The sequence below is a fragment of the Plasmodium fragile genome (assembly GCF_000956335.1).
Source record: "Plasmodium fragile strain nilgiri unplaced genomic scaffold supercont1.29, whole genome shotgun sequence".
Lineage (NCBI taxonomy): Eukaryota > Apicomplexa > Aconoidasida > Haemosporida > Plasmodiidae > Plasmodium > Plasmodium fragile.
Genome location: NW_012192609.1, coordinates 34,119 through 57,263, shown reverse-complemented (window position 1 = coordinate 57,263; position 23,145 = coordinate 34,119). Strand labels below are relative to the sequence as shown.

Below are 23,145 nucleotides of genomic sequence, written 5' to 3'. Positions count from 1 at the left end.
ACAACTAATTATTGTACAATAAAATGCATGACATATTTTATATTTAAAAAAAAAGAAAACAAAAATTAATTGCAATTTCAAAATTTTATGGAAAAGTAAATGTATACCCTCTTGCACACGCTTGTTGTATCATTTATTTTACAGCTAATTTTTTTTTTTTTTAAAAAAAATCTCAAATTATTTGGCTTGTCTGAACCGATTGTGCATTACGATAAGAAGATTACACACACATCATAGTGGCGACGTGGCTTGTTCCCTTTACACCATTTGACTTCACAAAAATCTAACTAATTCATGTTCATTATTCTGCTGAAATCCAATATGATAATATTTTTCCATATTTGTAACATGGCCATTATTGCATGCGTGATTATGCATATCATTATTATCCTCATTCATTGCTAAAGCATGATCTGTTGTGGACGATTGTGGAGTCAAATGATTTTTCAGTTTTTTGTGGTTACAACAACTATCTAAGTTTTTCGATTTTAAAAGTTTGTGCGCTACATAATTTGTGCCTATTAAGCAAATTGCCGCAAATATTGCCATTGGCAAATGAACTGATTTTATAAACTTATTTACATTTTCTTTGCCAAAGTTAATATGCGCATGAGACAGAACAAACAATGCGATTCCCAGGAGCGTCGTGAGCAGAAGGTACATGTTTTTCAGCTGAATAAAGTTGTAAATGGTCGTGATCGAAATTATCGGTGTCATCACGTACAGCGCTATCTGCAACACAGGGAGGGGGGAGGAGAATATGAACAAATGAGCGGTTGCTACACAATTGGGTAGACGCATGTACATATTCGCGCAAACGCACACATGCGGCTTGCAAACGCAAGGGTACCCTCTCTACTATCTCTTCCCATCCATGCGCGTGGTCGTGGTCGTCATCGCCCCCACTTGAGTGGCCATTCTGAGAACCAATGACCACATCATAGATAGAAATGAGGACGGTGATCAGCGGAATTAAAATACAATCGATCAGGCATATAATGCTTGCTATGGACGATATATTGTTCAAATTTGACTTTATGTAAATGTATGTCCTGCGATTAGGGGAGAAAATGTTATTAATATACCTTGTGCCGCACACGTGCCCTCAGGAGTGTATGCGTATATATGAGGGATGAAGCAAAATGGAATAAAAAAAAAAAACACTCATTAACGGATTTGTAATCCTCTTAGCATTCTACCTCTTCAAGCGGCTCCTCATATTTCACAATCTGATTTATTTTATTCGCATAAGAAGGCCTATTAGTTCGGTAGGAATAAATAAACTTTTTTGTGTTCTTTCTTTCATTTATTTTTTATGAAAGAAAAAAAATGAAGAAAGATTCCAAAGACTGAAACATATGATCACGGATAGAAAAAAAAAAAAAAGAAAACAAATGTGAAAACTAAAGAATTCAAAACATTTGTTACGCTTATATTTAACACATGCTTTATTTGGTTAAAGCTTTACATGTACATATGAATATAAATTCAGGAGGAAACAAAAAAAAAAAAAAATAATTAATTAAAAGAAAGCGAAAAATAAATAACGCAGAAGTATATATGTTTTATTTAATACTATATTTGTATAACACTTTTCTAAAAACTAACAACAGGAATAAGAAAAAAAAAAAAAAAAGAAAAAGAAAAAAATAACGGGTTAAGTTAAAAAATTTTTTATGCACAACTTTTGGGTACCCTTTCCCCGTTTCTAAAAGTGGCAAGATGCAGGAAGAAGAACAAGGTGCGATTTCCATGGGCCGCAGGATATGTCAAATGCTATGTGCATGCACGCAGAAAAATGGCACAAGTGGCTTAAATGCCCATATGTTACATAGGGGTGCCGAGCAGGCACATATGCGCAATACATACATACAAAATTCCTACGCGAGAAGCTTTACCCATGTGAATATACCTAAACACAATACGTGCACAGAAAGACCACATCACACTGCGTAGGTGGAATGAAATTCACTTAAAACCATTTTAAACACATGAAGAGGAACAAGAAAAATAGTAACCATGTACTTCTTCACCTTATTACAAAGCAAAGTGTGAGATGGAATAAGGCCATGTGTTTCGTTTGACTCAGTTTTTTTCACAATTAGGCTCGATTAGATGGAAAGAAAAAAAACAAAAAAAATGCATGTTCGCAGAGCGCATCGAACGGTATACGAGCACATTTTCACTTTTCAACTTGGTGGTGTAGTAACCTGAGTAGCGGCGATCAGTTTTCCCCCTTTCTATGCACACCTATATTAATGTGCAACGGCAGTTCGGGTTTGGCAAGGAGTGCCAAAGTAGAAAAATTAAAAAGGAGGTTAAAAAAAAATGGCGCCCATTAGATAGGTGCGTTGGAAGGCGTAGCGACATATGCTGAGGCACGCTCAACACGGCATAAAAACAAATAGGGAAATCGAGTGGGCCAATCAAATGAGTGAACCAATTCGAACGAGCAATCATCATGTGCAGCATAGAATGTGCGTATGCACACGTGATGGACCCAGAGGCACTGTTGCGTTATACCACTATGTCGTCTTTTCCCTTCAACGGTTTGTGCGTCCAAATGGGTTGCAATTAAAAGAAGAAAAAATAAAGGGGAAGAAATGGATTCAAGTTCGACATTAATTTTTACAAACACTTTGATAGCACATTTGAATTCGCCTTTCACTCAGGCGTAGTACCAGCTCAGGCAAATTGTGCCATTCTCTTTGGCCTATACGCGTATGCGCAGATGGTTCGAAATGAGTTAACATTTGTGATAATATGGTGCAATCTTAAAATAACACACACGTAAGATAAGAATGCATGCCGAGTGCGATTCCGCCACACCCATCAATCTAATTATTCCAACCCAACCTGTTCTTGTCACCCACACGGTATGACCACTTGATATGGTCACTTCCGCATGCACCAGCAGTGAGAGCAACACACATTTGGTGACTGCGCTCAATGGGCAAAATAACAGCGTACGTAATGTAAATGCCTTATAAATGGAGCCTCCATATAACAATGTTATCTATGTGATTATGCGTGTTTGTAACTTGTATGTGTTTTGTATGGGTGTGCCTGTGTGGCATGCATTCGTTTACCTCCAGCGTGTTCTCTTTATTACGTATGGGTCAGTAGGCAAAAAGGGAAATCTGTCGCATTAGCAGAAAAAAGAAAGAACAAAAGAATCCCAAATAACTCGTGTGTAAAACGTAACATATATGAAGCAATTTCTATTTTGTCCGAAAAAAGGTGTAAATGCATTCGTTTTGCATTTCCTTTAAGAAAAAACCAAAGAAACAGAACAAAATTTTTTTTTTTTTTTTGCAACCCTTTTAAACAAATATGGGTGTAGAGAAGGGGGGCGGGTATGATAGTGTAAAATATAGCGCTTCCAACCGCATGACAGCTATTTTATTTTCGGGAACAAAGATACATCATTTGCATTTTGAGAGGAAAATAAACAACAAAAAAAAGAAAAGAGAAGGAACGGATAACTGCATGTTAATTTGTATAAACACACCAACGGAGGGAAAATAAAAATGCGAACCTTTTACAGAGTGTACATTTTACTTTTAAAAAAAAAAAATAATAAAAAAAAGCAAAACGAAAGCTCATCGTGGGCAATTTTCACTTTGTCCTACAATTGCACAGTCGCGTTATACACCCCTTTACTTAGGCTCCTTTAAAATAGTGCCATTTTTATGTGCTCATATTTTATACGTGTGGCATAAATTATGCACGCACATGCGCAATAGGCCTTTTTTTTTTACATTCCCTGAAGAGTGGCACCATGTCACACCTCTTTCCTTCAGCAGGCAAAACTGCGTACGCGTTGTAGTAAAGGCGGTACGGCAAGCATGTGTATAACTACAGTAAGCAGCTATTGAATACATGCATCGCAGACGCATATATATATATACACCGTACGTACATATGTATGCTTTTGCTTTTATTATTGATTTCCAGCTTAAGTCGTAGCAGGATACCGTACGTCGCCTAAATGTACGCGTACCGCTGCGCGCGCAACTATTGATGCCGCCTGCTATTGTTACGTGTACGTAGTAGTGCACGCACATATATAAGGTAACGTGTGGTCGCACACGTACATATGCACATGCACAATCATATAAAGCCGTTCCATGCAGAAGGCATACACATGTGGCACATGTATTTACGCCGCGCATATATTTATTGTACCCAAAATGGTTGCAAAAATGGGCGCTTATAATACGTATTTCACCCAAATGATATACCCATGGTCCTCCCAAATTTTTATAGCATGTTTTTTTTATGCGTATGGTCGCCCCATCGTGTAAGTGCCGCGAGTTTTTGGACCACCGGCAGGTACGCACAACGGATAGAGTGATAAATGATCATATGAGAATGGGTGAAGGGAACGCCAAAATAAAAGGGAAAAAAAAAGTACATAAAAGAAAAAAAAATGCAATAAATACAGCGCAAGCAAAGTGATAGAATACTGCGTCATACTACCTGCATGGATATGCGGAAATGTTGCTTAAAAAAAAAAAAACGAATAATATATATGCCCCTTTTTTAATCCTACTTATATATAACGTGTCACCTCTGTTGAAGGTTGCAGCATATGCTCCATAAGAGCATATTATTATATTTTTTTTTTTTTTTTTTTGCTGGAAGCGCTCGCCCCCTTCCAGGCTTTATTTACTTTATGCCTTTCTCCAAAGCAACACGAAAGAACTACAAAAAGCATACAAAAAAAAAGAAGGTATGGCGCGCATAAAAAGCTACAAGAGAAGAAACCGCCACGAGCAGCATACCCCAATGCAATATAGTATTTTATTGCGTGCGCTTGTGTATACACTACCGTAGGCCGTATTTTCATCTCCTTAATGCAGAAAGCGCGAAAATAAAAACTTGCAACAAAACATATATACCTTTACGCATATGGCATTGCGTACACGGGAATACAAGTTGCGTTGTAGTACGTACATTTACATATTCGCGGAGTGTAACATACAAAGGTGCCTTTTTTTAACAAATAAAAAAAACGAAGAAAAAGTGCCCTAAATGTTTTTCTTTCGTCAATCCATAATATATATTATTATTCTTCCCTTTGTTTACATTCTTATTTTTTTAAATTTTGACACCGTTATAGTAGTTATATTTTGAGTACCCAAATTAATTTTTTATTTACTTTTTTACTACATATTTTACGTACTTGCGCAACTGTACTCAATTTATATCATTTTTACTTTTTCTTTTGTTATTTTCAAGCCACCTTACATCTTACCTTTTGTATCCTTACATCTCTGCATTTTACATTTCAGTCATCTCATAATATGCATATAAAATTTATCGTGCTTTTACCTAGCCAGTTTTCCCCCCCTTCCCCTTTCCAATTTTGCGTTTTATTCCTTTCGTATAATTCCTGCAGCAGGGTATATACATGTGTTTTATTTAGCAACGTTTTTTACTTTTGCAGATTTTTTTTTTTTTTCCTTCAATTTTTTTTTTACCAAGTTTTCCTCTTTAATTTTTATACTCTCAAATGAGTAAGCGCAATCTTAAAAGTATTGCATAAAAAAAAAAAAAAAAGGATTATAAGAAAAAAAAAAGCATAACAAAATAAGTTTATACTGTACATGCGCATGTTACTATATCTTCTTTTTTTTTCTTTTTCTTTTTTTTCTTAAATTGTTGGAATGGCATCCAAATTGTATATGCAATGTACGTTTGTTTAATAATTGAGTAAAATTATATTTTTACAGTTGAGGAGTTGAAAAGTAAAATTAAAAAGAACCTTTTCGAGTAGGCGCAAAAGGAGAGCTTTTGTTAAACGAGCAGGCAGAGAGGAAAAATATTCACTCATATATATATATATATATTATTATATATTCTCACGTTTGTATGTATGCATCCTCGCGCGACGACGCACTGTACACCCCCACTTCGCCCAAACCCGCTTGAGCATAGCCTATCTTAAATAAAGTGTGGCCTCTGTTTAATACCATCACTATCAGCTTGATCACCACCAAGCACTACTACATTCACGTGCTCTTTGTATTTTAAAGTGTTCCTTTCAACACTTCCTACAAAATTTTCCACGAAGCTAAAGTGACTAATCTGCACGCACATGTACATATGTACCTTACTACATGCTTACTTGTAAGTAGCCCATCTTGTGGAAAGAATTGTTGTGTCTCTGTGCCGACTGAAAAAGGAAGAGGCAGTTGAATGCGGCGCAAAAAAAAAAAAAATAATAAATAAATAAAGTCTGTTTAAACGCAGTGATTTTTTATTTTTTTATTCCTTTTACGCGCCAACGGGTTATTCCCCATCGGAGTCGTCACATATATGTGCCATTGAGCTTAAAACGAGAAAGGGATCCACACCCAGAAGCTTTATCGCCCGAGTGATTGAATGTTTGGGGGCTAAGCGATTGAGCGATTGAGAGGTCGAGTGATTGAGTGATTGAGTGATTGAGGGATCGAACGCTTGAGCAGTAGAGCGACAGAGCTGCAGAGCAACTGCTTTGACCGTCCGTCTGAGTGTTAAAGGCGGCAGTGCACAAACAGAGCAGCCAATTGACCGTCCGCCTAACTGACCGACCTGCCTACCAAGCTAGGCTCCACGAAACTAAGTGAATTAAAACAAAGTAAGAAGTAATGGAAAAGATCGTGGAAGTAATTGAGGGATTAAGCAGCTCTGATAGCCATGTAAGAAACGAATGCGAAAATACGTTAAACTTTTACAAGAAAAATGATTTGAACAACACGGTGCTATCAATTTTGAAGTTGCTGAAGAGTCACAAAGACAGTCAAGTGAGGTTGCAATGTGCTATATTGATTAGAAACCTATTTCGAGCGTACATCAAGTCGTCCAATGTAGAATCAGGAGGGGAAAATGAGAAGGGAGAAAACTCCGTACTAAACGGAGAGGAGGAGAACTATTGGGATTTATTACCAGATAATTTAAAAAATATTGTAAAATCAGAATTGATAAGCAACATAAGTTCCGAGACAGACAAAATGGTGAGAAGCAATTTATGCAACAACATAATCGATTTGTCCTCCAAGTTACTTGTAAATAAGCAGTGGCCAGAATTGTTATCCGTCACATTGGACTTTTGTAATTCTAACAACAATGACGTATTGATTAGTGGCTTTAAAATTTTGGGGGGCATTTTGAATTGTATCCCTTACCAGCTGGAGCTAAAAAGAGAGGTAGTTTCTTCTGTCTGTATGAAAGGGTTAAATTCATCCGATGTGCAAGTTAGAGGAGAATGTATCAATTTGATTTCTTGTATCGTAGAAGATAACAACCCTGTGTTGGTGAAGTGTGTGCAGCCATGTATTCCACAAATTTTGCAGTCGTTAAGTTTGATGGTAAAAAATAGCAGCTCAGATATATCAGTTTTGGAAGAATGTGAAAAAGTACTTCAGGCGATTGGAAAAATGATCGATTATAATGCTAAATTTTTTGCCAAACATATTTCCAACTTGTGTGACATTCTGTTTAGCATATGTATGAAAGGAGATAGCGAATTGAATTACGATTTTGATAGCAGCTTAAAGTCTTTAAGTATTGAAGCGCTTATTACTATTCCTGAGAGGAGGCCCAAAATGGCTCTGTCCGTGCCCCGTTTCGTGGACAAAATAGTGCACTTGTCCATGTTATTTATGCTTGATATTAATAATGACTCTTTTAATGAGTGGATGAATTCTATTAAGGAAGGCAAAGACGACAACCAGGAATTGTATGATATAGGAGAAGAAGCGCTTGATCGAGTTGGAAAGGCATTTAGCGAACTGGAGGAAGCTGAGTTCATTCACATTTTGTACAATAAGGTGTCTGAATTTTTAATGAAAAATACATGGGAACATAAGTACGTTGCTATTATGGCCATAGCACAGACGATAGAATATTTGCCTGAGGATGAGATAGAAGATCAACTGGAGCATGTAATAAAGATGTTGTTACAAGTGTTGCTTGACCAGGATGTAAGAGTTAGGTATGCTGCTTGCCAAGCCATTGGTCAAATATCCCTAGATCACCAACCGTATGTTCAGAAGGAGTACCCTCGACAAATCATTACTGCGTTGATAACCACCATGAATGATGTGCATCTCAGAGTTCAATCACACGCAACTGCAGCTTTTGTGAACTACGCAGAGGAACTTGATAAAATGGCGCTACTGCCATTTGCAGATATGATAATTGATATCCTGTTACAAAAATTGAATTCATCGAATTATTTATTGGTCAGAGAACAGGCAGTTACCGCTATAGCAGTTATTGCAGGAGTGATTGAGGAGGATTTTCTAAAGTACTACTCCACTGTGGTTCCCATGATGAAGGATATCATCCAGAAGGCAGTTTCGGAAGAGGAAAGAACGTGTCGTGGCAAGGCTATAGAATGTATCTCCATTATTGGACTCTCCGTGGGAAAGGAAATATTTTTAGAAGATGCAAAGGAATGTATGAATGCATTACTTCAAATTAGTAGTACCAAAATGGATCCTGATGATACAGTTAAGGAGTATATACAAGAAGCAATTGGAAGAATATGTAGAGCTTTAGGAAATGACTTTTTCCCCTACCTGAGCAGTATCGTACCGACCATTTTATCCCTCTTAAGCATTTTGCCCAAACCACTAACTGATGATGAGGAAGATCTAACCATTACCATGGTTTCGAATGGTCAATACGTAGGTTTGAAAACGTCTCTTTTGGAAGACCAGGAAAAGGCTTTGGACCTCCTAATCATTATCATTGAGGTGCTTAAGGAGAATTATAAGGATTATATAGAAGCCACCGCCACAGCTGTTCTACCCATGCTGAATTACGAATTGTCTGATGAAATAAAACAGAAGGCTCTGACTGCAGTTAGTGAATTGATAGAGGCCGCCAGAATTCTTTCCGAAAAAACGGACAACAACAAAACTATGCTGCATGCTATTTTAACGGCGGCTGCGGAAAAGGTTTTGAAAAGTCTATCAGATACGAAGCTAGATGATAATTATGAATATATATTAGACGTAATGATTATTGAATCGAATGGGCTCTACATGTGTTTGCAGAAAGCGGGTTCGAATGTACTTCCCGATGGAACCTTGAAGTTATTCTTCAACCAAATTTTTAAACTACTACAATGCTCAACGGATAGAAGAGTGGTATATAACCAGAAAAAAAATAATGAAGATGTTGATGAGGACGAATTGTTGATAATTGACCGCGAGGAAGAGTTAGAGCAAAATTATCGAACCAACTTGTTAGACATTTTAGGAGTACTCATCAAATATCACTCCACGCAGTTCTTAAATACCTGTTGCGACATTTGTATTACCTTTATTAACACGTATATGAACTCTCCAAACGCGGAAGATGTTGCTTTAGCCCTTTACGTCTGTGACGACCTGCTAGAATTTTTGCAAGAAAACAGTGTGTGCTTGTGGGAGTATTTTATGAACGCACTGTTATTAAATATTAACCATGCGGATGACAAGGTAAAACAAGCCGCTTGCTATGGAGTAATTCAGGCCACCAAAATTGAAGCCTTCGGAAAGTATGCAAATGTAGCTGTGGATTACCTTTTAAAATTAGTGCAGCAGAATACTTCTGGTAAGAAACCAAAGGAGTTCGTTTCTGCAATTGACAACGCGGTAGCTGCCTTGGGAGACGTCGTCCTAATGCACACATCCAAATTTAACAATGCGGAAGAGCTCATAAAATTGTGGTTAAATAATTTGCCCATCAAAGAAGACGATGCTGAAGGTAGAAGAGTTCACAAAAATCTGATCGACTTAGTTTCGCAAAATCATCCACTCCTCTTTGGTAAGGATAATTCCAACACTGGTAAAATTATAGAAATATTTTTAACCATTTACGAGACGGACTTCTCTGACTCCGATTGCAACAAGAAGATTGCGTCCCTCATTAATTCGCTCGACCAGGCATACCTCAGCAACTTGGCTTCTTCAGCCTTGACCAACAAGCAAGCTAAGAAGCTCAACCACATTGTCAACAGCAACCGAAAGTAACGCCATGTAGGGAAGTGGTTCAGTAGGATCAGTTCAATGGAAGGAAGGTCTAGCAGTTCGAAGAATGAAGCTCCAAAAATGTGGGAAACACTCCACAAATGGGATGTCTCTCTCTTTTCAAAAATTGAAAAAACTCCAAAAAATTGTAAAATTCAAAAATAAAAAAAAAAATAATAAAATAAAAATAACCCCCCCAAAAGGCATAAAAGGCATATAAAGTGAAGATCTAGCGGATGCGTTGTGCAATTAACATTCTCCAAGTGTTCCTGCGCGACTGCAGGAAAATACCATGTGCACGTTTCTGGAAATTCTTTGGGTGTAGAAAGTGAACCATCACCAGAACAAAAGTGCCTCTCACCTAAGACGCATTAATTGTATGCTTGGGGGTTTCCATTTTTCTACTTTTCTACTTTCCACCCTTTTCATTTTTTAATTTTACCCTCTGTGCGTCCCATCCATCTGGCGTGCATTTTTTTTTTTTCCTTCGAAATTGTAGATTTAACGCAGTGGGGCTTTTACTATATATATATATGTGCTCATATATACATATATATATATGTAGTCACAGTGAGGGTTGTTTCCTTGCCCCTGTATCACGCACTAATTAATCATTTCTGTTTCCTTCTCCCCCTCTCCAGCACGCCCATGTAAGCAAGTACGCACACGCACCAAATATATATACATTTCGCTTTCCCCCTTGTACATATGCCCTGTTGCCACATGCGTCGAATATGTGTGTGAATGTCCCAGAATTAACGTTTTTTTAGCCCATTGTGCTTGCACTTTAATTTTGTGAAACTTCAGTTTATGCGTCTGCGCGCTGATGTATATATATTCATATATACATGTACTTATATATATATATGTATGTGTGCCTTTCTGTATATATATATGGTTGCATATGTCTTAATATGCACACGTGTACAGCGCACATATATTTATGTGCATTCTCGTTTTAACTTTAACAATTGTAAATAAAATTATAAAACCTTATTTTTAATTACTACAAAAGCTTTTTAACTGAATTGAGTTTTTAGCCCTGTGATATGTGCAATTGGTACAAAAATGAGCAAAGCGTCTTTACTGTATTTGGGAGGAGACACTCCCTTTGTTCTTTTGAAAGGGATACATTTTAAAAAAAAAAAAAAAAAAAGAGGAATTGTTCTACGCATTAGTTACGTAGCAAATATGTACTGAGCATTGTCCATTTACATGAAAATATGCAAATTGCTTAAAACAGAAAAAAAGAAAAAACTGTAAGATTGGGTTTTCGTATTTTCTCCAAGTTAAACCTTTGCTGTGTTAGAAATGGTGCGTTTCTTCTCCTTCCTTTGATGTCGAGGGGGGCATTTTTTTTTATTATTGAACAATTGCTAGGAAATTTAATTTGTAACTTTTGACCAAGTATGAAAGGTCATGTGAACAACTCAGACTTTCTTCCCCCCTCTGTTCGTAGGACCCTTTTGAATAAACCTGCTCTGGCGATATGTGTACGTTTCTTTGGGCCTTTTGGTGCAAGGGAGTCTTGTGAAGATGTGTGCCTTCACGTAAGCCGTGCCGCGGTAGCGGCGGTGTTACCTTCAACGTTAGCAGAACCAACATGTGAACCCTAAACCTACTTGCACATTTTTAACATCACAAGCGTTCTGCTGAATAATCAAAAAAACAAAAAAAAAAAAAAAATCGATTTTATGAAAGGAAATAGGCCAAGGAGGGGAAATAAAAATGTGCAAAGGAGTTCCCTTCCATTTGAAAAAAGCAGAAGTGACTAGAAGTTCTCTTTTTCACTTTTATGGAAAGAAAAAATGAAGGGCTAGCTTTTTTTTTTTTTTTTTTTTTTTTTTCTTTCACCCCTTTGAGAGCATAAGGATATTGGTCTGTTTGGCAACTATTTTATGTCCCCCATTTTTTCAGTACTTTTTTTTTTGTTTCCCCTTTTTCACTGAAATGAACGATAAAAAAAAAACATTGAGGTTCAACTCGGAAGAGAAGAGGCGATTCGACAGTTAAAGGTAGTCGACACACGATGGAGATGAGGAAAAGGAAACCCAAGGTTGTGTCGTCGAATGAAATTTATGAGTACCCCAGTTTTTTTAGAAAGAGGCAAGAGAGTAAGGGGAGGACCAGCAGAAATGGCAGAAGTGGAAGAAGTGGTAAGAACGGTGGAATCGTAGAAGTGGGCGAAGACGCCGATGACACACCTGATGAGGGCCACAAGAGGGAAGACGGCAGGGTACGAGAACCCCCACCGGTTGATGCTTCTGATAAATTGGCAACGGATGGAATGGACCATGAAATGGAAGACTTTCCAGGATCTGTCCAGTATGAAAAAAATGGACGTAGAAATGGACGTAGGAGACGGGGTAAAAGTGGAAAGCACTTGGGTGATTACCACTCAGGTGTGCCTAGCTGTGCCGAGAAAAAGAGCAACATTTACGACGACGCGGACGACGTTAATAATTATGAAAGCAAATTGAGTGAAGTGTCGCATGATCATCAGGAGCATTACAGTAATGACAGCCTTTTCGACCTCTCCTCGCCAAATGAAGAACATGAGCACAACTCTCTGTACACGCCGCGCAACTATCAGTCCAGGAAGAAAAAAAAAAAAAAAAAAACGAACCATGCAGTAAAGGGCTTAGTTGTAAAATCGAAATGTGGAAAGGGGAACAGGAAGAAACTGAAAAATGCCTTAAGTGATCGGGCTAGAGGTTTCGTGGATGAAGGACATTCCTTGCAGTACGACGTGGATTTGTTCCATTACTTGAGTTGTCTAAGCGAGAGGAAAAATGACGCACATGATTGGAAAGGAGATCAAACTGCACACGCCCTGATAAACCTCATCATAGACGAGCTTGTAAAGAAAACGTACCAGAAAAAGAAAGGAAAAAATTCCCCAGTGCAGACAAACAAGCAGTGTAACAACAATTCTGACGCAGCAATAAAAGGGTACCATGAAGAAAATAGTATCAACATAAAAGAAAAAATTTCATTCGAAACGATAAAAAATTATGATGAAACAAATTTAAGACACATGTTCTTTCTAGAAAATATTAACATAGACTACAACGGAAGGAAGGTGGAACTGTCCCCATTTAAAAGTACCATAATTGAGGAAACTGCAATGACGAAGGGCAGTCGTAAAGTGAGTCTAACTAAGCGCAGAAAATCGAGGACCAAAAAGGAGTCCAATATGCGCAACTGCGATAAGCATGGGAACACATCTCCATGCACACAGATGGAGAGGTTGAAAGTATGTGTAGAGCGCAAGGTAGATAATTTGCAAAGTTCACAAATCTACTTGAATGATCATCATTTTCCCCTTAACTCGGAAGGAATTCAATTTTTGTATTTTCTGCTCCTGTGCGATTGCTTATATGACGGTTTGTATGAGAACAAATCGCAGAAAGAACAGGAGGGAGGAGGGGAAGACGGGAACTCTGAGGAATGCACCAGGGGGAACTACTCACAGTGGGAAAATCAAAACGATGTAGATGGTGCATTGGAGAGACCAGATGGGGAAGACCTCCCCAGTGCATACATCAATGTGAAGAAAATAATGACAGGTATGGAAGCCGAAATGGTGAAAATGGGACACGAGCAAAATATCTTTTTAAGTCTTTGTGCCCCGATAGTTTACTTAGACTTCAGCAGTAGTGTCAATTTTGTGGACTACCTAAAGGAGATACTAGATGCGTCTCTAGCAAATGGGTCAACCATCTGCGATAATGGCAGGGTGGTTATGCCAAATCATAAGAACAGTGGGCGACAGGAAGCACAGAAAGAGCATGATCAGGAGGACCCCTTGCTGCACGATCTGATGAATGACTTGTTGAAAATGTGTGCACAAATGTTTGAGGGGAATTTCCTAGCCGTTAGTACATGCAGTTATCTAAACAGTTACATGTTTCTAAGCTCAGAGAAAAGGAGCCGGAATTTTATTTTTATATTTTTCGTATCGCCATTTTTCAGTAAGCCGCTACTTGTCGACATAGTGGAGGTGAACCATATGTGCAAGAAGGTGGAGTGGGTTAAGCTTCCTTGGGGGAATGGCCACAAGAAGGGTAGCGGAAGGGACAGTGGGGACTCCGCAGAAAAACGCACCGCAAAGGAAAGACGCGAAAGGGATCTGCACCTACTCCTCTGCCTAGGGGGGAACGAGATAAGCATCTACGCCATTCCCAAGCGCCACTTACTGCTCAAGTTATACGACTCGGCAAAAAATGAACCCACCTGTGCAGAACCAACAGAATACATAAAGCAAAAAATTGCAGACACGAAATTGGAAAAGGTTTTCTCATACCACGATGAAGAAGGGCTAAGCGATTTTTCCTACTCCATTTGTGTAAATGACAATCAGAGGTTTTTAAAAATTGCCTTAACATTTAATAGCACCAGAATAAAAGTGTTGAGTGTCTATTTGAGTGAGATAAGTAGATATGCAAAGATCACTCGCTTTATTGAAAGGGAGGATACTACGAATGCTTGCGTGCATACTAGTACGGATTATTTGCTTAGCCATTTTAAGAACCCCCTGGGGGATGGTACCGGTTTGGGGAAGGGGAGTAACCATAAGGGGGAAAGAGCACCAGGGGAAGAAGTACCCTTATCACCAGAACCTATACACACAAACGAATTTCCCCAACCAGGGCAAGATACACATTGCGTAGCTTTTCATGAAGATATCCTGCACCTTCAACAAGGCATCATATCCGTGTGCTCATTTTACCCGTGCCTGAATTCCTACCTCCTCGCTCTTAGCAGCAAGGAAGGAGAAATGATAATAATAGATATAAGGAACAACAACGAACTTTATTTTTGCAAACGGAAAACAGAAAGTGTTACTCACATGAGGTGGTATGAAAATAGCTGCTTGTCTTTTGGGCAGGAAAAAGGATGCATCATTCATCTGTTCGAGAATAAATATTTTTTAAATATTGATAAGGATTGGATCAGCCAAGTTGATATCATATGCATACATAGCTCGCTCCTCAACGACATGCATGTGTTTCTGTTTGATGATGGGACTGTGGTTAGGGGTAAGTTGAAGGGGAATTTGTCTAAGGCAAACATTAGTGAATTGTTTGTATGGAAGACGCCAAATTTCGAGCTAGATCCCGAGGTGCTTCTAAATATTAGCGAAGAGAAGGGAGATGAAACAGAGTCCGTGTCGCGTATACTGTTGTATGAGTACCTGCAGGGGTTACAGAGCATTTTTAGAAACGGGGTCAAGATAGGGAAGTCTAAGGCCGTTGAGGCGAATGCGCGCGAGAAGACGATTGCGCTGACGCCGAAGTGGTGAGTGAGCTGTGATTAATATGGGGCCCATTTCGACATAAGGAGGCACACTGCCACATATATACGTGTTGCTTCCATTCGCGAGTGCCCCCTTTTTGCGTACATGATGAAACATTCTATTCACCTCACTTTGTATGAATAATTATATGTCCCTATATTTTCCCCCCCATTTTTACAACTTTTCAGCGTGTCCATTGCGAACCTGGGCCAAAAGTATCTAATCGCATACGGAAATGGAAGCGGTTTGATTCATGTGTGTTCGAGGGAAAAGGAACTGGATGCGAAAAGCGTAGGGTGAGATGGGGTAACCTTTGAAGACACGCCTCGAAATAAAGTACCCCCTTGTTATTTAAATTATTTCATTTTTTTTTTCGTCGTGATGGTATATTCACATGGTACATGTAGATGTGTTTATTTTTGATTCGTTTTTTCTTATAAATGAACACATGTAGGAGGAACTTGTTTCCAAGTTTTGTCTTTTTTTTTTTTTTTTTTTTTGTAAATTTGTCATATGTTATATATTTGTCTTTATATGTTTTATTTTGAAGATTTTTTTTTTTGTTGTTGCAACTGCTCTTTTGAAGAGTGTTTCACTAATTATACGAATTGGGGTGGCAAAGCTGTTTGGAGGGAGTCAGTAGGTATGCAGGCGCGGGGACATATGTATGGGCATACACCTGATGGAAACCTCGGAGATACCAATTTGTATAAAATCATTGCCATAACTTTTCCCACTGTTCATTGATCTATTCCGATGAATCTCCCTCGCCGCGCACAGCAAAACTATCACGTCTCCGCTGGTAAAAATATGCTGACCCCCTATATCGAAGGGGCATACATAAAAACGAGCCGCTTTCTACATATAAAAATATACACATATGAAAATTTGTACGCTAATTCGAAAAAAAAAAAAAAAAATTGGCACTTGAAAAAAAAAGAAACGAATGGGGTGAGTACTCAAACTTCGATTTTGATGGACCCCCCAATGCTCTCCTTGGTTGACATGGCTCTTGATAAATTGCGATGGGCCTCGATGCATAACGAGCAGAAGTAGAAGAAAAGGAAAATGCACAGGTAGGTTGAGTCTCTGAGCATCTCGGACTCAGCCTTGGCGAATTCTGTAGAGGGAGGGGAGATGAGGCCGTGTGGAAATATAGAAGTGTACAAGGGTGGAAGTGAGGGAGCGGTGACGCGCCTTCATTTTTACCTGATGTAAGATGCAACTGGTGCGCAAAAAAGACAAAGGCGTACGTGATTAAGAAGCAACTTAGGAAGCCTAAACAGGAGGGAGAATATATTATTAATGGGAGGGAAGAAGCTGAACACTGGTGCAGTGTTATCATATTAGGCAATGCCATAAGTTTTATTTCCCCCCCTCTTGTCTGAAGCAGCAGTACCTGTAAACCCTTTTGCCATCATATTCTTTGAGTTCGAAAAACCGTTTAGGAAAAGGTATGTAAAACTCAGAATCAGAAAAGTGGAAAAAGGCACATAGGGGTTATCCATCATGTAGGTGTTTTCGTCCACATAATTTATATTGCTTTTGTGAATTCGAAAAACATCATACGCAACTAAGAGGACGCCTCCAAGCGATGCTAACAGTTTGTTTATTGCATGAGAGAGCTTCATCGTTCCGAGGCTGCAAAGAGGGGGGTGGGATTGTCCAACAGATGGTGTGTGTAAAACAGGGGGACATGCATAATTTATTGTTCGTCTGTGACAAATGTAGCGATTTCCGCGTACGACGTGGAGCTTTGTACATTTTGATAATTAGGGTCTACAAGGGAGGGATGTACTGTTTCTTCCCACTTTAAATTAAACTTGCTTTGCCAATTCACGTGGAACACTTTTTTTCAGTTGCTATTCAGTGAGTATTAATGTCCTTCTTATTAACAAAGGGGCATGGTCCTTAGCGTTTCGCTTCGTAGGGGGAGAAGTGCAGAAGAGGGGTAAGCGTGACTGTTAACACACATCCGTCTTATGCGTCCCTGCTTATCAGTTCCCTTTTCCTTTGCACAATCTGCAACCATGCAACACGCATTACGTACCGGGGGAACAAAATAAAACGAAAAAAAGGAAGAGCAACCGGGAAGCTGCGATTGTAGAATAGGTCCATATGAATACACTTTAAGAACAAAAAAAAAAATAATAAAATAACAGCTTTTAATTATATATCAGAGTGTCCTTCCATTTAGAAATAGTGACAGAACAAAAGTTGGCAAGAAATATTTTTGCGTGGCTATTTTTTTTTTTTTTTAAATAAACGTGTCATTTTTTCCTTTGTTTTTTTTTTCTTGCTACTCATTTGTGTGCTTCCCCTTGCTTCTTTGCTTGTAGGCACATGGATATACGAGATAGAGTGGTTGCCGTGGGGGCAAAGTTGTATACACATGCATGTGCGTACGCTCATATGCAGTTAAGCACGCACGTACGTCTACCTTCATGTGCATGGCGAACAGGGATGGACTCTCAAGATTTGATATTTCTATTTTATGCATTTAAAAATTGTGACTGTTGGAACAGCCCCGTTCTGAAGGCTCCCGTCCTTCCTTCGCATTGTTATGGTGTACAGGTGGGGCAACAATGGGAAAATCACATGCAAGGACAAGCGACCTCACACATTTACATGCACATGTAAATATCTGTGGAGCACCGCGCCTGCTATGTGCGCACATGGAAGAGCGCACTGATTATTCCTTACAAATTAAAAATTGATAATAGAAAAATAAATTCTGCGTTGATGTGGGTCTTTTTCCTTTTGCGTGGTGTAATATTTGAGTGATGTTCCACAGCATTTCCATCACATTTTTTTTTTTTCCTTCGCATGGAGGTGGCAAAGAAAAAAAAAAAAAAATACAAAAAAATAAATCCCGTTTGGGGAACGCATGGGTGGCAGCCTCCATAGAAATGGAGCTAAACATACACAAGTAGTACAGTACATTTGAGCGCTCCCTGGGGAAATGCACAAATGTGGCAAAACAAATTCACTTCCGCTATCCTTTACTCTTCATCCATGTCACAGAAATACTGCTGTAGTTCGAAAATAATATCTTCCGCTTTTTTTCTCCGTGCAGAATGGCTGCTGCAATTTTGATTTTCCATTTTTGCTACTCTTATTTTTTCGACAATCCTGTTGAAGTTTTCCATGAACAGTTTTTCTTTTTGCCCTTCGGGGGTCTTGGCACCGTCATCCACGTTGGCCACATTCGCCACATTTGCCACGTTTCCTTTTGGATCAATTTTAGCTTCTGCGCATGGTGCATCTTTACCATCCTGGGGCGTCTTCTCCCCATTGGGGGCAATTTTACCCGTCTTGGGGTCTTTTTCCGCGCCTGAGACAGCTTCATCCCCCTTGAAGGTTTGACTCATCGGGAAGTCGCCCTTATGCTGAATGATCAAATGGTCCCGTTTAATCTGCAGCCCCTTCCACATATGGCAATGCAGAGCTTCTATCAACCTTTCGTCATCATTTTGATCTTCAAAATCTCTTAATCGAATGTTTTCCTCTTTTACATTTTGGTTTTCATCATCTGGACAATTGGATTCCCCCTCCCCATCACGTTCTGCCAAAACATGCGACTCATAATTTATGTACAAACATTCAATAAAATAGTCGCTAAAAAAGTTAAGAATATCTTTATTGTCTTTTTCAAGAGATGAAGGAAAAATGGCAATTTTAATTCCCACATCTTTATACATATTTGAAAAATCGAAATTGGGATTTCGTATCATTTGTTGGCTCTTTGGATCCTTAACGTATTCTACACACTCCTCATCATATTTCCTAAATGGGTTTGCATTAACAATATTTTTTTCCTTTTTGGTGAAATGGTCAAAGAGAAAAATGACGCTTTCACAAAGGATATCTTTAGCGTCTAGTTGTTTGGCCTGGTTCTGCGCCAACGGTTTTACTTCAACAGCCCCTTCCACATTTGGCAGATTTTCCTTCACATGAGTGTCATGCTCTTCAGATTGAACCACGCATGAAGAAATAGTAACCTCTGCGTTGTAGTACTTATTTACAATGGCTACCTTGACCATCTGTTTAAAAACAAAAGAGCAGCCATTGTGAGAATCATTCTGGTCAAATGTGAGGTTATACGTATCTGCCTTTTCGTAACTCTCCAGGGGTTCAAATGTGTTCGTCAAATATGACACAAATTTGTTTATCTTCTTTTCATCATAGGATAAGATAACGATGTGGGGGGTTTGATTCACCATGTCGTGCTTGTTTTCACGTTTTCTCATTCTGGGGGGTAGAGGAGTTTTCCCCTTTAAAGGGATTATACTGAGTACTGGTGGTTAGAACCGCTAATGAAGCGTGGTTGATGCGTGATTGAGGATGAACGAAGACGTACCAACCTAACTGCTCGTGAAGAACAGAGCCACCTTCACCTGGCAACGGAGTAGTATATTTCGGTGGAATAAAGAACAAAAAAAAAAAAAAGTTCGCTTCGTTATTTGCTTACAACATGTATAGTACGTCAGTGAGAATCCATCGTGAAAACTAAACTGCTCCGCTTGCATTTTCACTCCTTCGCGAAGTTACAAAAAAAAAAAAAAAAAATCACCCATTGTTTTCTTCCCATTGAAGGTAATTAGCAACTTAAAAAACATGTTTTTTTTTTTTTTTTTTTTTTTTTTTTCCTTCCCCCGATGTGAAGTACATCTCGCCTAATTATTTTCCTCTTCCGTTTAAGATGGATTTAAGATCACGTCGAATCATCATCTCACATGATGTGAACAAAAACTGGGTTTATTCTCCAAGTCACGATTTTTCCCAAAAGGATCAAGCTAGTCCCATTAAGCATATTTGCTTCATGTGCACGCTACTCCTACACAGGTGCGTGTATGTAGGGGAAGGAACAACTTTACACAACATTCCCCAAAGGAATCAATTTTTAAATTATAAGGGGTTAAGTGAGTTCGTGTACATTTAGCCCTGTTGATGGAAACAAGGGAAGGGACCGGGTAGAAATGGCCAAATGGAGGTAATTTACGCCTTATTGAGAATAATTGTATTTACACCCATGTGTTGGCCTCTCTTAGGACAAAGCTCCATGGTTGCCACCTCCCTGATAGGTCTTCCTTTTTGAATGATCCTATCATGGGGAGAGGGGAATATTTTCACACTGAGGGGATGTTTTTTTTCCTTTTTAAAATGGAGGAAGTTGACGACAGACAGGCATTTAGTGTTAAAAAAAAAAAAAAAGAAGTAAAATAATTAAGCTGTCACAAAAATGGGACATACGGCGATAAATTAAAATGGCCCGTATATATAATTTAGACCCTCCGAGGGGGACTATTCTTGAGAAGGTCAACCCCATCGATGGCTTGGAACAAAGAGGTGGCAATTCCACGGGGGTGGGATAGGCCAAAAAATACATTAAAAAAAAAAATCATCAAATTGGGAAGACAAGCCAAAAAAAAAAAAAAAAAAAAAAACAGTTCATTGCCCCGCTTAGACAGGGCATATTCGACCATCTAACATATGCGCATATATACACACCGCAAATTCGCCCCTGGTACAAATCTGCTACATGGGATATAGTGGTGGTCACATGCAATTTGCTCACCTTCCATAGTTTCCACTTGACCGCCCCACATGAGCAAGTGAGGACGGCGGAAGGGAGAAGAGAGGCGCTGGTTTCCATCCTCACTTTTTCACCAACTGAACAACATCCTCATCATTCAGCTCGTGATCCTTGCCAACCTTCTGCGGGTTATGTTTGACAGACTTTCCCCAAACTAGGGCATACTTCAACTGGTGCACTAAGGACCTATGAATTTTTTTGCAGAAATTTTCTACCTTGGATCTATCCTTCTTTAAAATAACAGGAGATTCATAGTCAGGAATTTGCCCTTTAGGTTTGGTGTAAATTCTAACCAAGTCTAAGTAATTCCAAATGGCTTCCAACAGTCCATCTAGATTCCATTCCAAGTGAGCAGAAATGGGTACATTATGAGGCAGCCTCGTAACAATTTCCAATTCCTCTAATGTGATTTGATCTACTTTATTTAAAACGTATATACAAGGAACATACAATCTGTTGCCTTCAATGACGTCAATGATATCATCTACAGTGGCTTCACATCGTATGGATATATTTGCATTCATAATTCTATACTCATGACATATGGACTTTATCATGTCCTCGTCAATATTGTTTAATGGTACTGTGTGGGTGATGTTGATTCCTCCTTTGTCTTTCTTTTGGAAAATAATATTTGGTGGTTTTTTATTTAACCTAATTCCAAACCCTTCTAATTCCTTTTCAATTATTTTTTTAAAAGTCAAGGGTTTTAATACATCTAATACTATTAGAATGAGTGAGCAACTTTTCGCTACTGCAATAACTTGTTTTCCTCTTCCCTTTCCATCTTTTGCTCCCTCAATTATACCTGGTAAATCTAGTAATTGCATTTTTGCTCCTTTATATTTGAAAATACCTGGTACACATGTCAACGTTGTAAATTCGTATGAAGCCACTTCTGAAAATGTTCCTGTTAGTTTGTTGAGGAGGGTAGATTTTCCTACTGATGGGAAACCTACTAGACCTATTCTTGCATCTCCTGTTTTGGAAACATCGAACCCTTCTCCTTCTCCGCCTCCTTTTGTCCCTCCTTCAATTAGCTGTGCCTTCAACTTGGACAGCTTCGCTTTTAGCAAACCCAAGTGGTAGTTCGTCGCCTTGTTCTTTTGCGTCTTGGCCATTTCGGCCTCGATGTCAGCTATCTTCTGCAGGATAGACATTGTGCTCTAGTGGAGGGGGGAGCTTCAGTAAGCCGCGAACGTGGGTAATGCTGATAGGTGACAACCTATAATGTGTTCAGTGATTTCAATTTTTCTTTTTTTCCTTAACACGGAAAAAATGCAGATTTGTTTTTTGTTGCCAATCTTTTCCCCTATGCAACAGTTTTGATAAGATTCTCAAAATGAGATAAGCAACGAGGTTATGAATATTTTTATATTATCGAAGCTGAACTTAGGTCTGCTTGTCAGCAGGATTTCCTCCTTCAGTTAGATGCTCGTTTGGCTAATTTGCTTCTGCTAGCCCGGTTAACTATTCCTCAAAGGGTCGCTTCTATACTGGGGACTCATAACCACGGTTTGCAGTTAACTCGGGGGAGCAGTAATGGGTGAGCCCAAACAAATGAGGTAAGAATAAGAAGCGGGAGAGGGGTTCGGGTCATTTCACCCTTTTCTTCCTTCCACTTTTTCCTTCTGATAAATAATTGTTGCCTAGAAATGTCCAAATGATCATTATCCCCTGCAACTGCGTTTTTTTTCCCGTTCGAAAAATGGCATACAAAAGCAAAAAAAAAATATATATATATATATATATATACCAAAGGGGAAGAGGAAAAATGGCAACAGAGAAAAGGAAGCCTCCAAAATAAATCAGAAAAAAAAAAAAAAAAAAAAAAAGGAAAAACAAATAATCATCTGCTTATCTAACCGCGTATATTTCTCATAAGTGCATTTTTGATAAGAGTCAGATGATTGCAAAAGTATAAAGTGATTCTAGTGCGCTCAGGACAAAAAAAAAAAAAAAAAAAAAGGCCAACACGCCGTACATTGATATAATATATACATTCATTGGGGGTTCTATTTTTTTCCCTTGTTTCGCGGAAAAAAAAAAAAATGTTACAAAATTAATTTTCTTTTCTTCTCCCTCTGTATTTTTAAAACTCATTGTGGGTGTGAATAGGACCATATGCAGAAAGCAATATTTATGTATGTACATTTTTGTATACCTCTGCGCCCGTTGTATATATATGACTGCCTGTGCGGCTTGGTGGGGCCGCAGATAAACTGAGGCGAAACGCCAATTGT

General features: G+C 38.7%; 5 protein-coding genes across 5 annotated transcripts; 2 read left to right on the top strand and 3 right to left on the bottom strand.

Moving 5' to 3' along the window:
• Window positions 1-273: 273 nt before the first annotated feature.
• On the bottom strand, window positions 274-1,219 carry AK88_02805 (uncharacterized protein; the record flags this gene model as incomplete). Its single annotated transcript, XM_012480428.1, has 3 exons — window positions 274-732; window positions 851-1,052; window positions 1,200-1,219. The coding sequence occupies 3 exons, from the start codon at window positions 1,217-1,219 to the stop codon at window positions 274-276; spliced, it is 681 nt and encodes a 226-aa protein (XP_012335851.1).
• A 5,416-nt stretch (window positions 1,220-6,635) lies between these two features.
• AK88_02804 (uncharacterized protein) lies at window positions 6,636-10,010 on the top strand (the record flags this gene model as incomplete). Its single annotated transcript, XM_012480427.1, has 1 exon — window positions 6,636-10,010. One exon carries the CDS (start codon window positions 6,636-6,638, stop codon window positions 10,008-10,010), a length of 3,375 nt encoding a protein of 1,124 aa, XP_012335850.1.
• Window positions 10,011-12,036: 2,026 nt separating this feature from the next.
• Window positions 12,037-15,606, top strand: AK88_02803 (uncharacterized protein; the record flags this gene model as incomplete). The annotated part of the gene is made up of 2 exons (XM_012480426.1): window positions 12,037-15,308; window positions 15,495-15,606. The coding sequence occupies 2 exons, from the start codon at window positions 12,037-12,039 to the stop codon at window positions 15,604-15,606; spliced, it is 3,384 nt and encodes a 1,127-aa protein (XP_012335849.1).
• A 659-nt stretch (window positions 15,607-16,265) lies between these two features.
• Window positions 16,266-19,556, bottom strand: AK88_02802 (uncharacterized protein; the record flags this gene model as incomplete). Its single annotated transcript, XM_012480425.1, has 4 exons — window positions 16,266-16,426; window positions 16,516-16,584; window positions 16,706-16,947; window positions 18,313-19,556. 4 exons carry the CDS (start codon window positions 19,554-19,556, stop codon window positions 16,266-16,268), a joined length of 1,716 nt encoding a protein of 571 aa, XP_012335848.1.
• Window positions 19,557-20,964: 1,408 nt separating this feature from the next.
• AK88_02801 (developmentally-regulated GTP-binding protein 1) lies at window positions 20,965-22,062 on the bottom strand (the record flags this gene model as incomplete). Its single annotated transcript, XM_012480424.1, has 1 exon — window positions 20,965-22,062. One exon carries the CDS (start codon window positions 22,060-22,062, stop codon window positions 20,965-20,967), a length of 1,098 nt encoding a protein of 365 aa, XP_012335847.1.
• Between the last annotated feature and the right edge of the window lie 1,083 nt (window positions 22,063-23,145).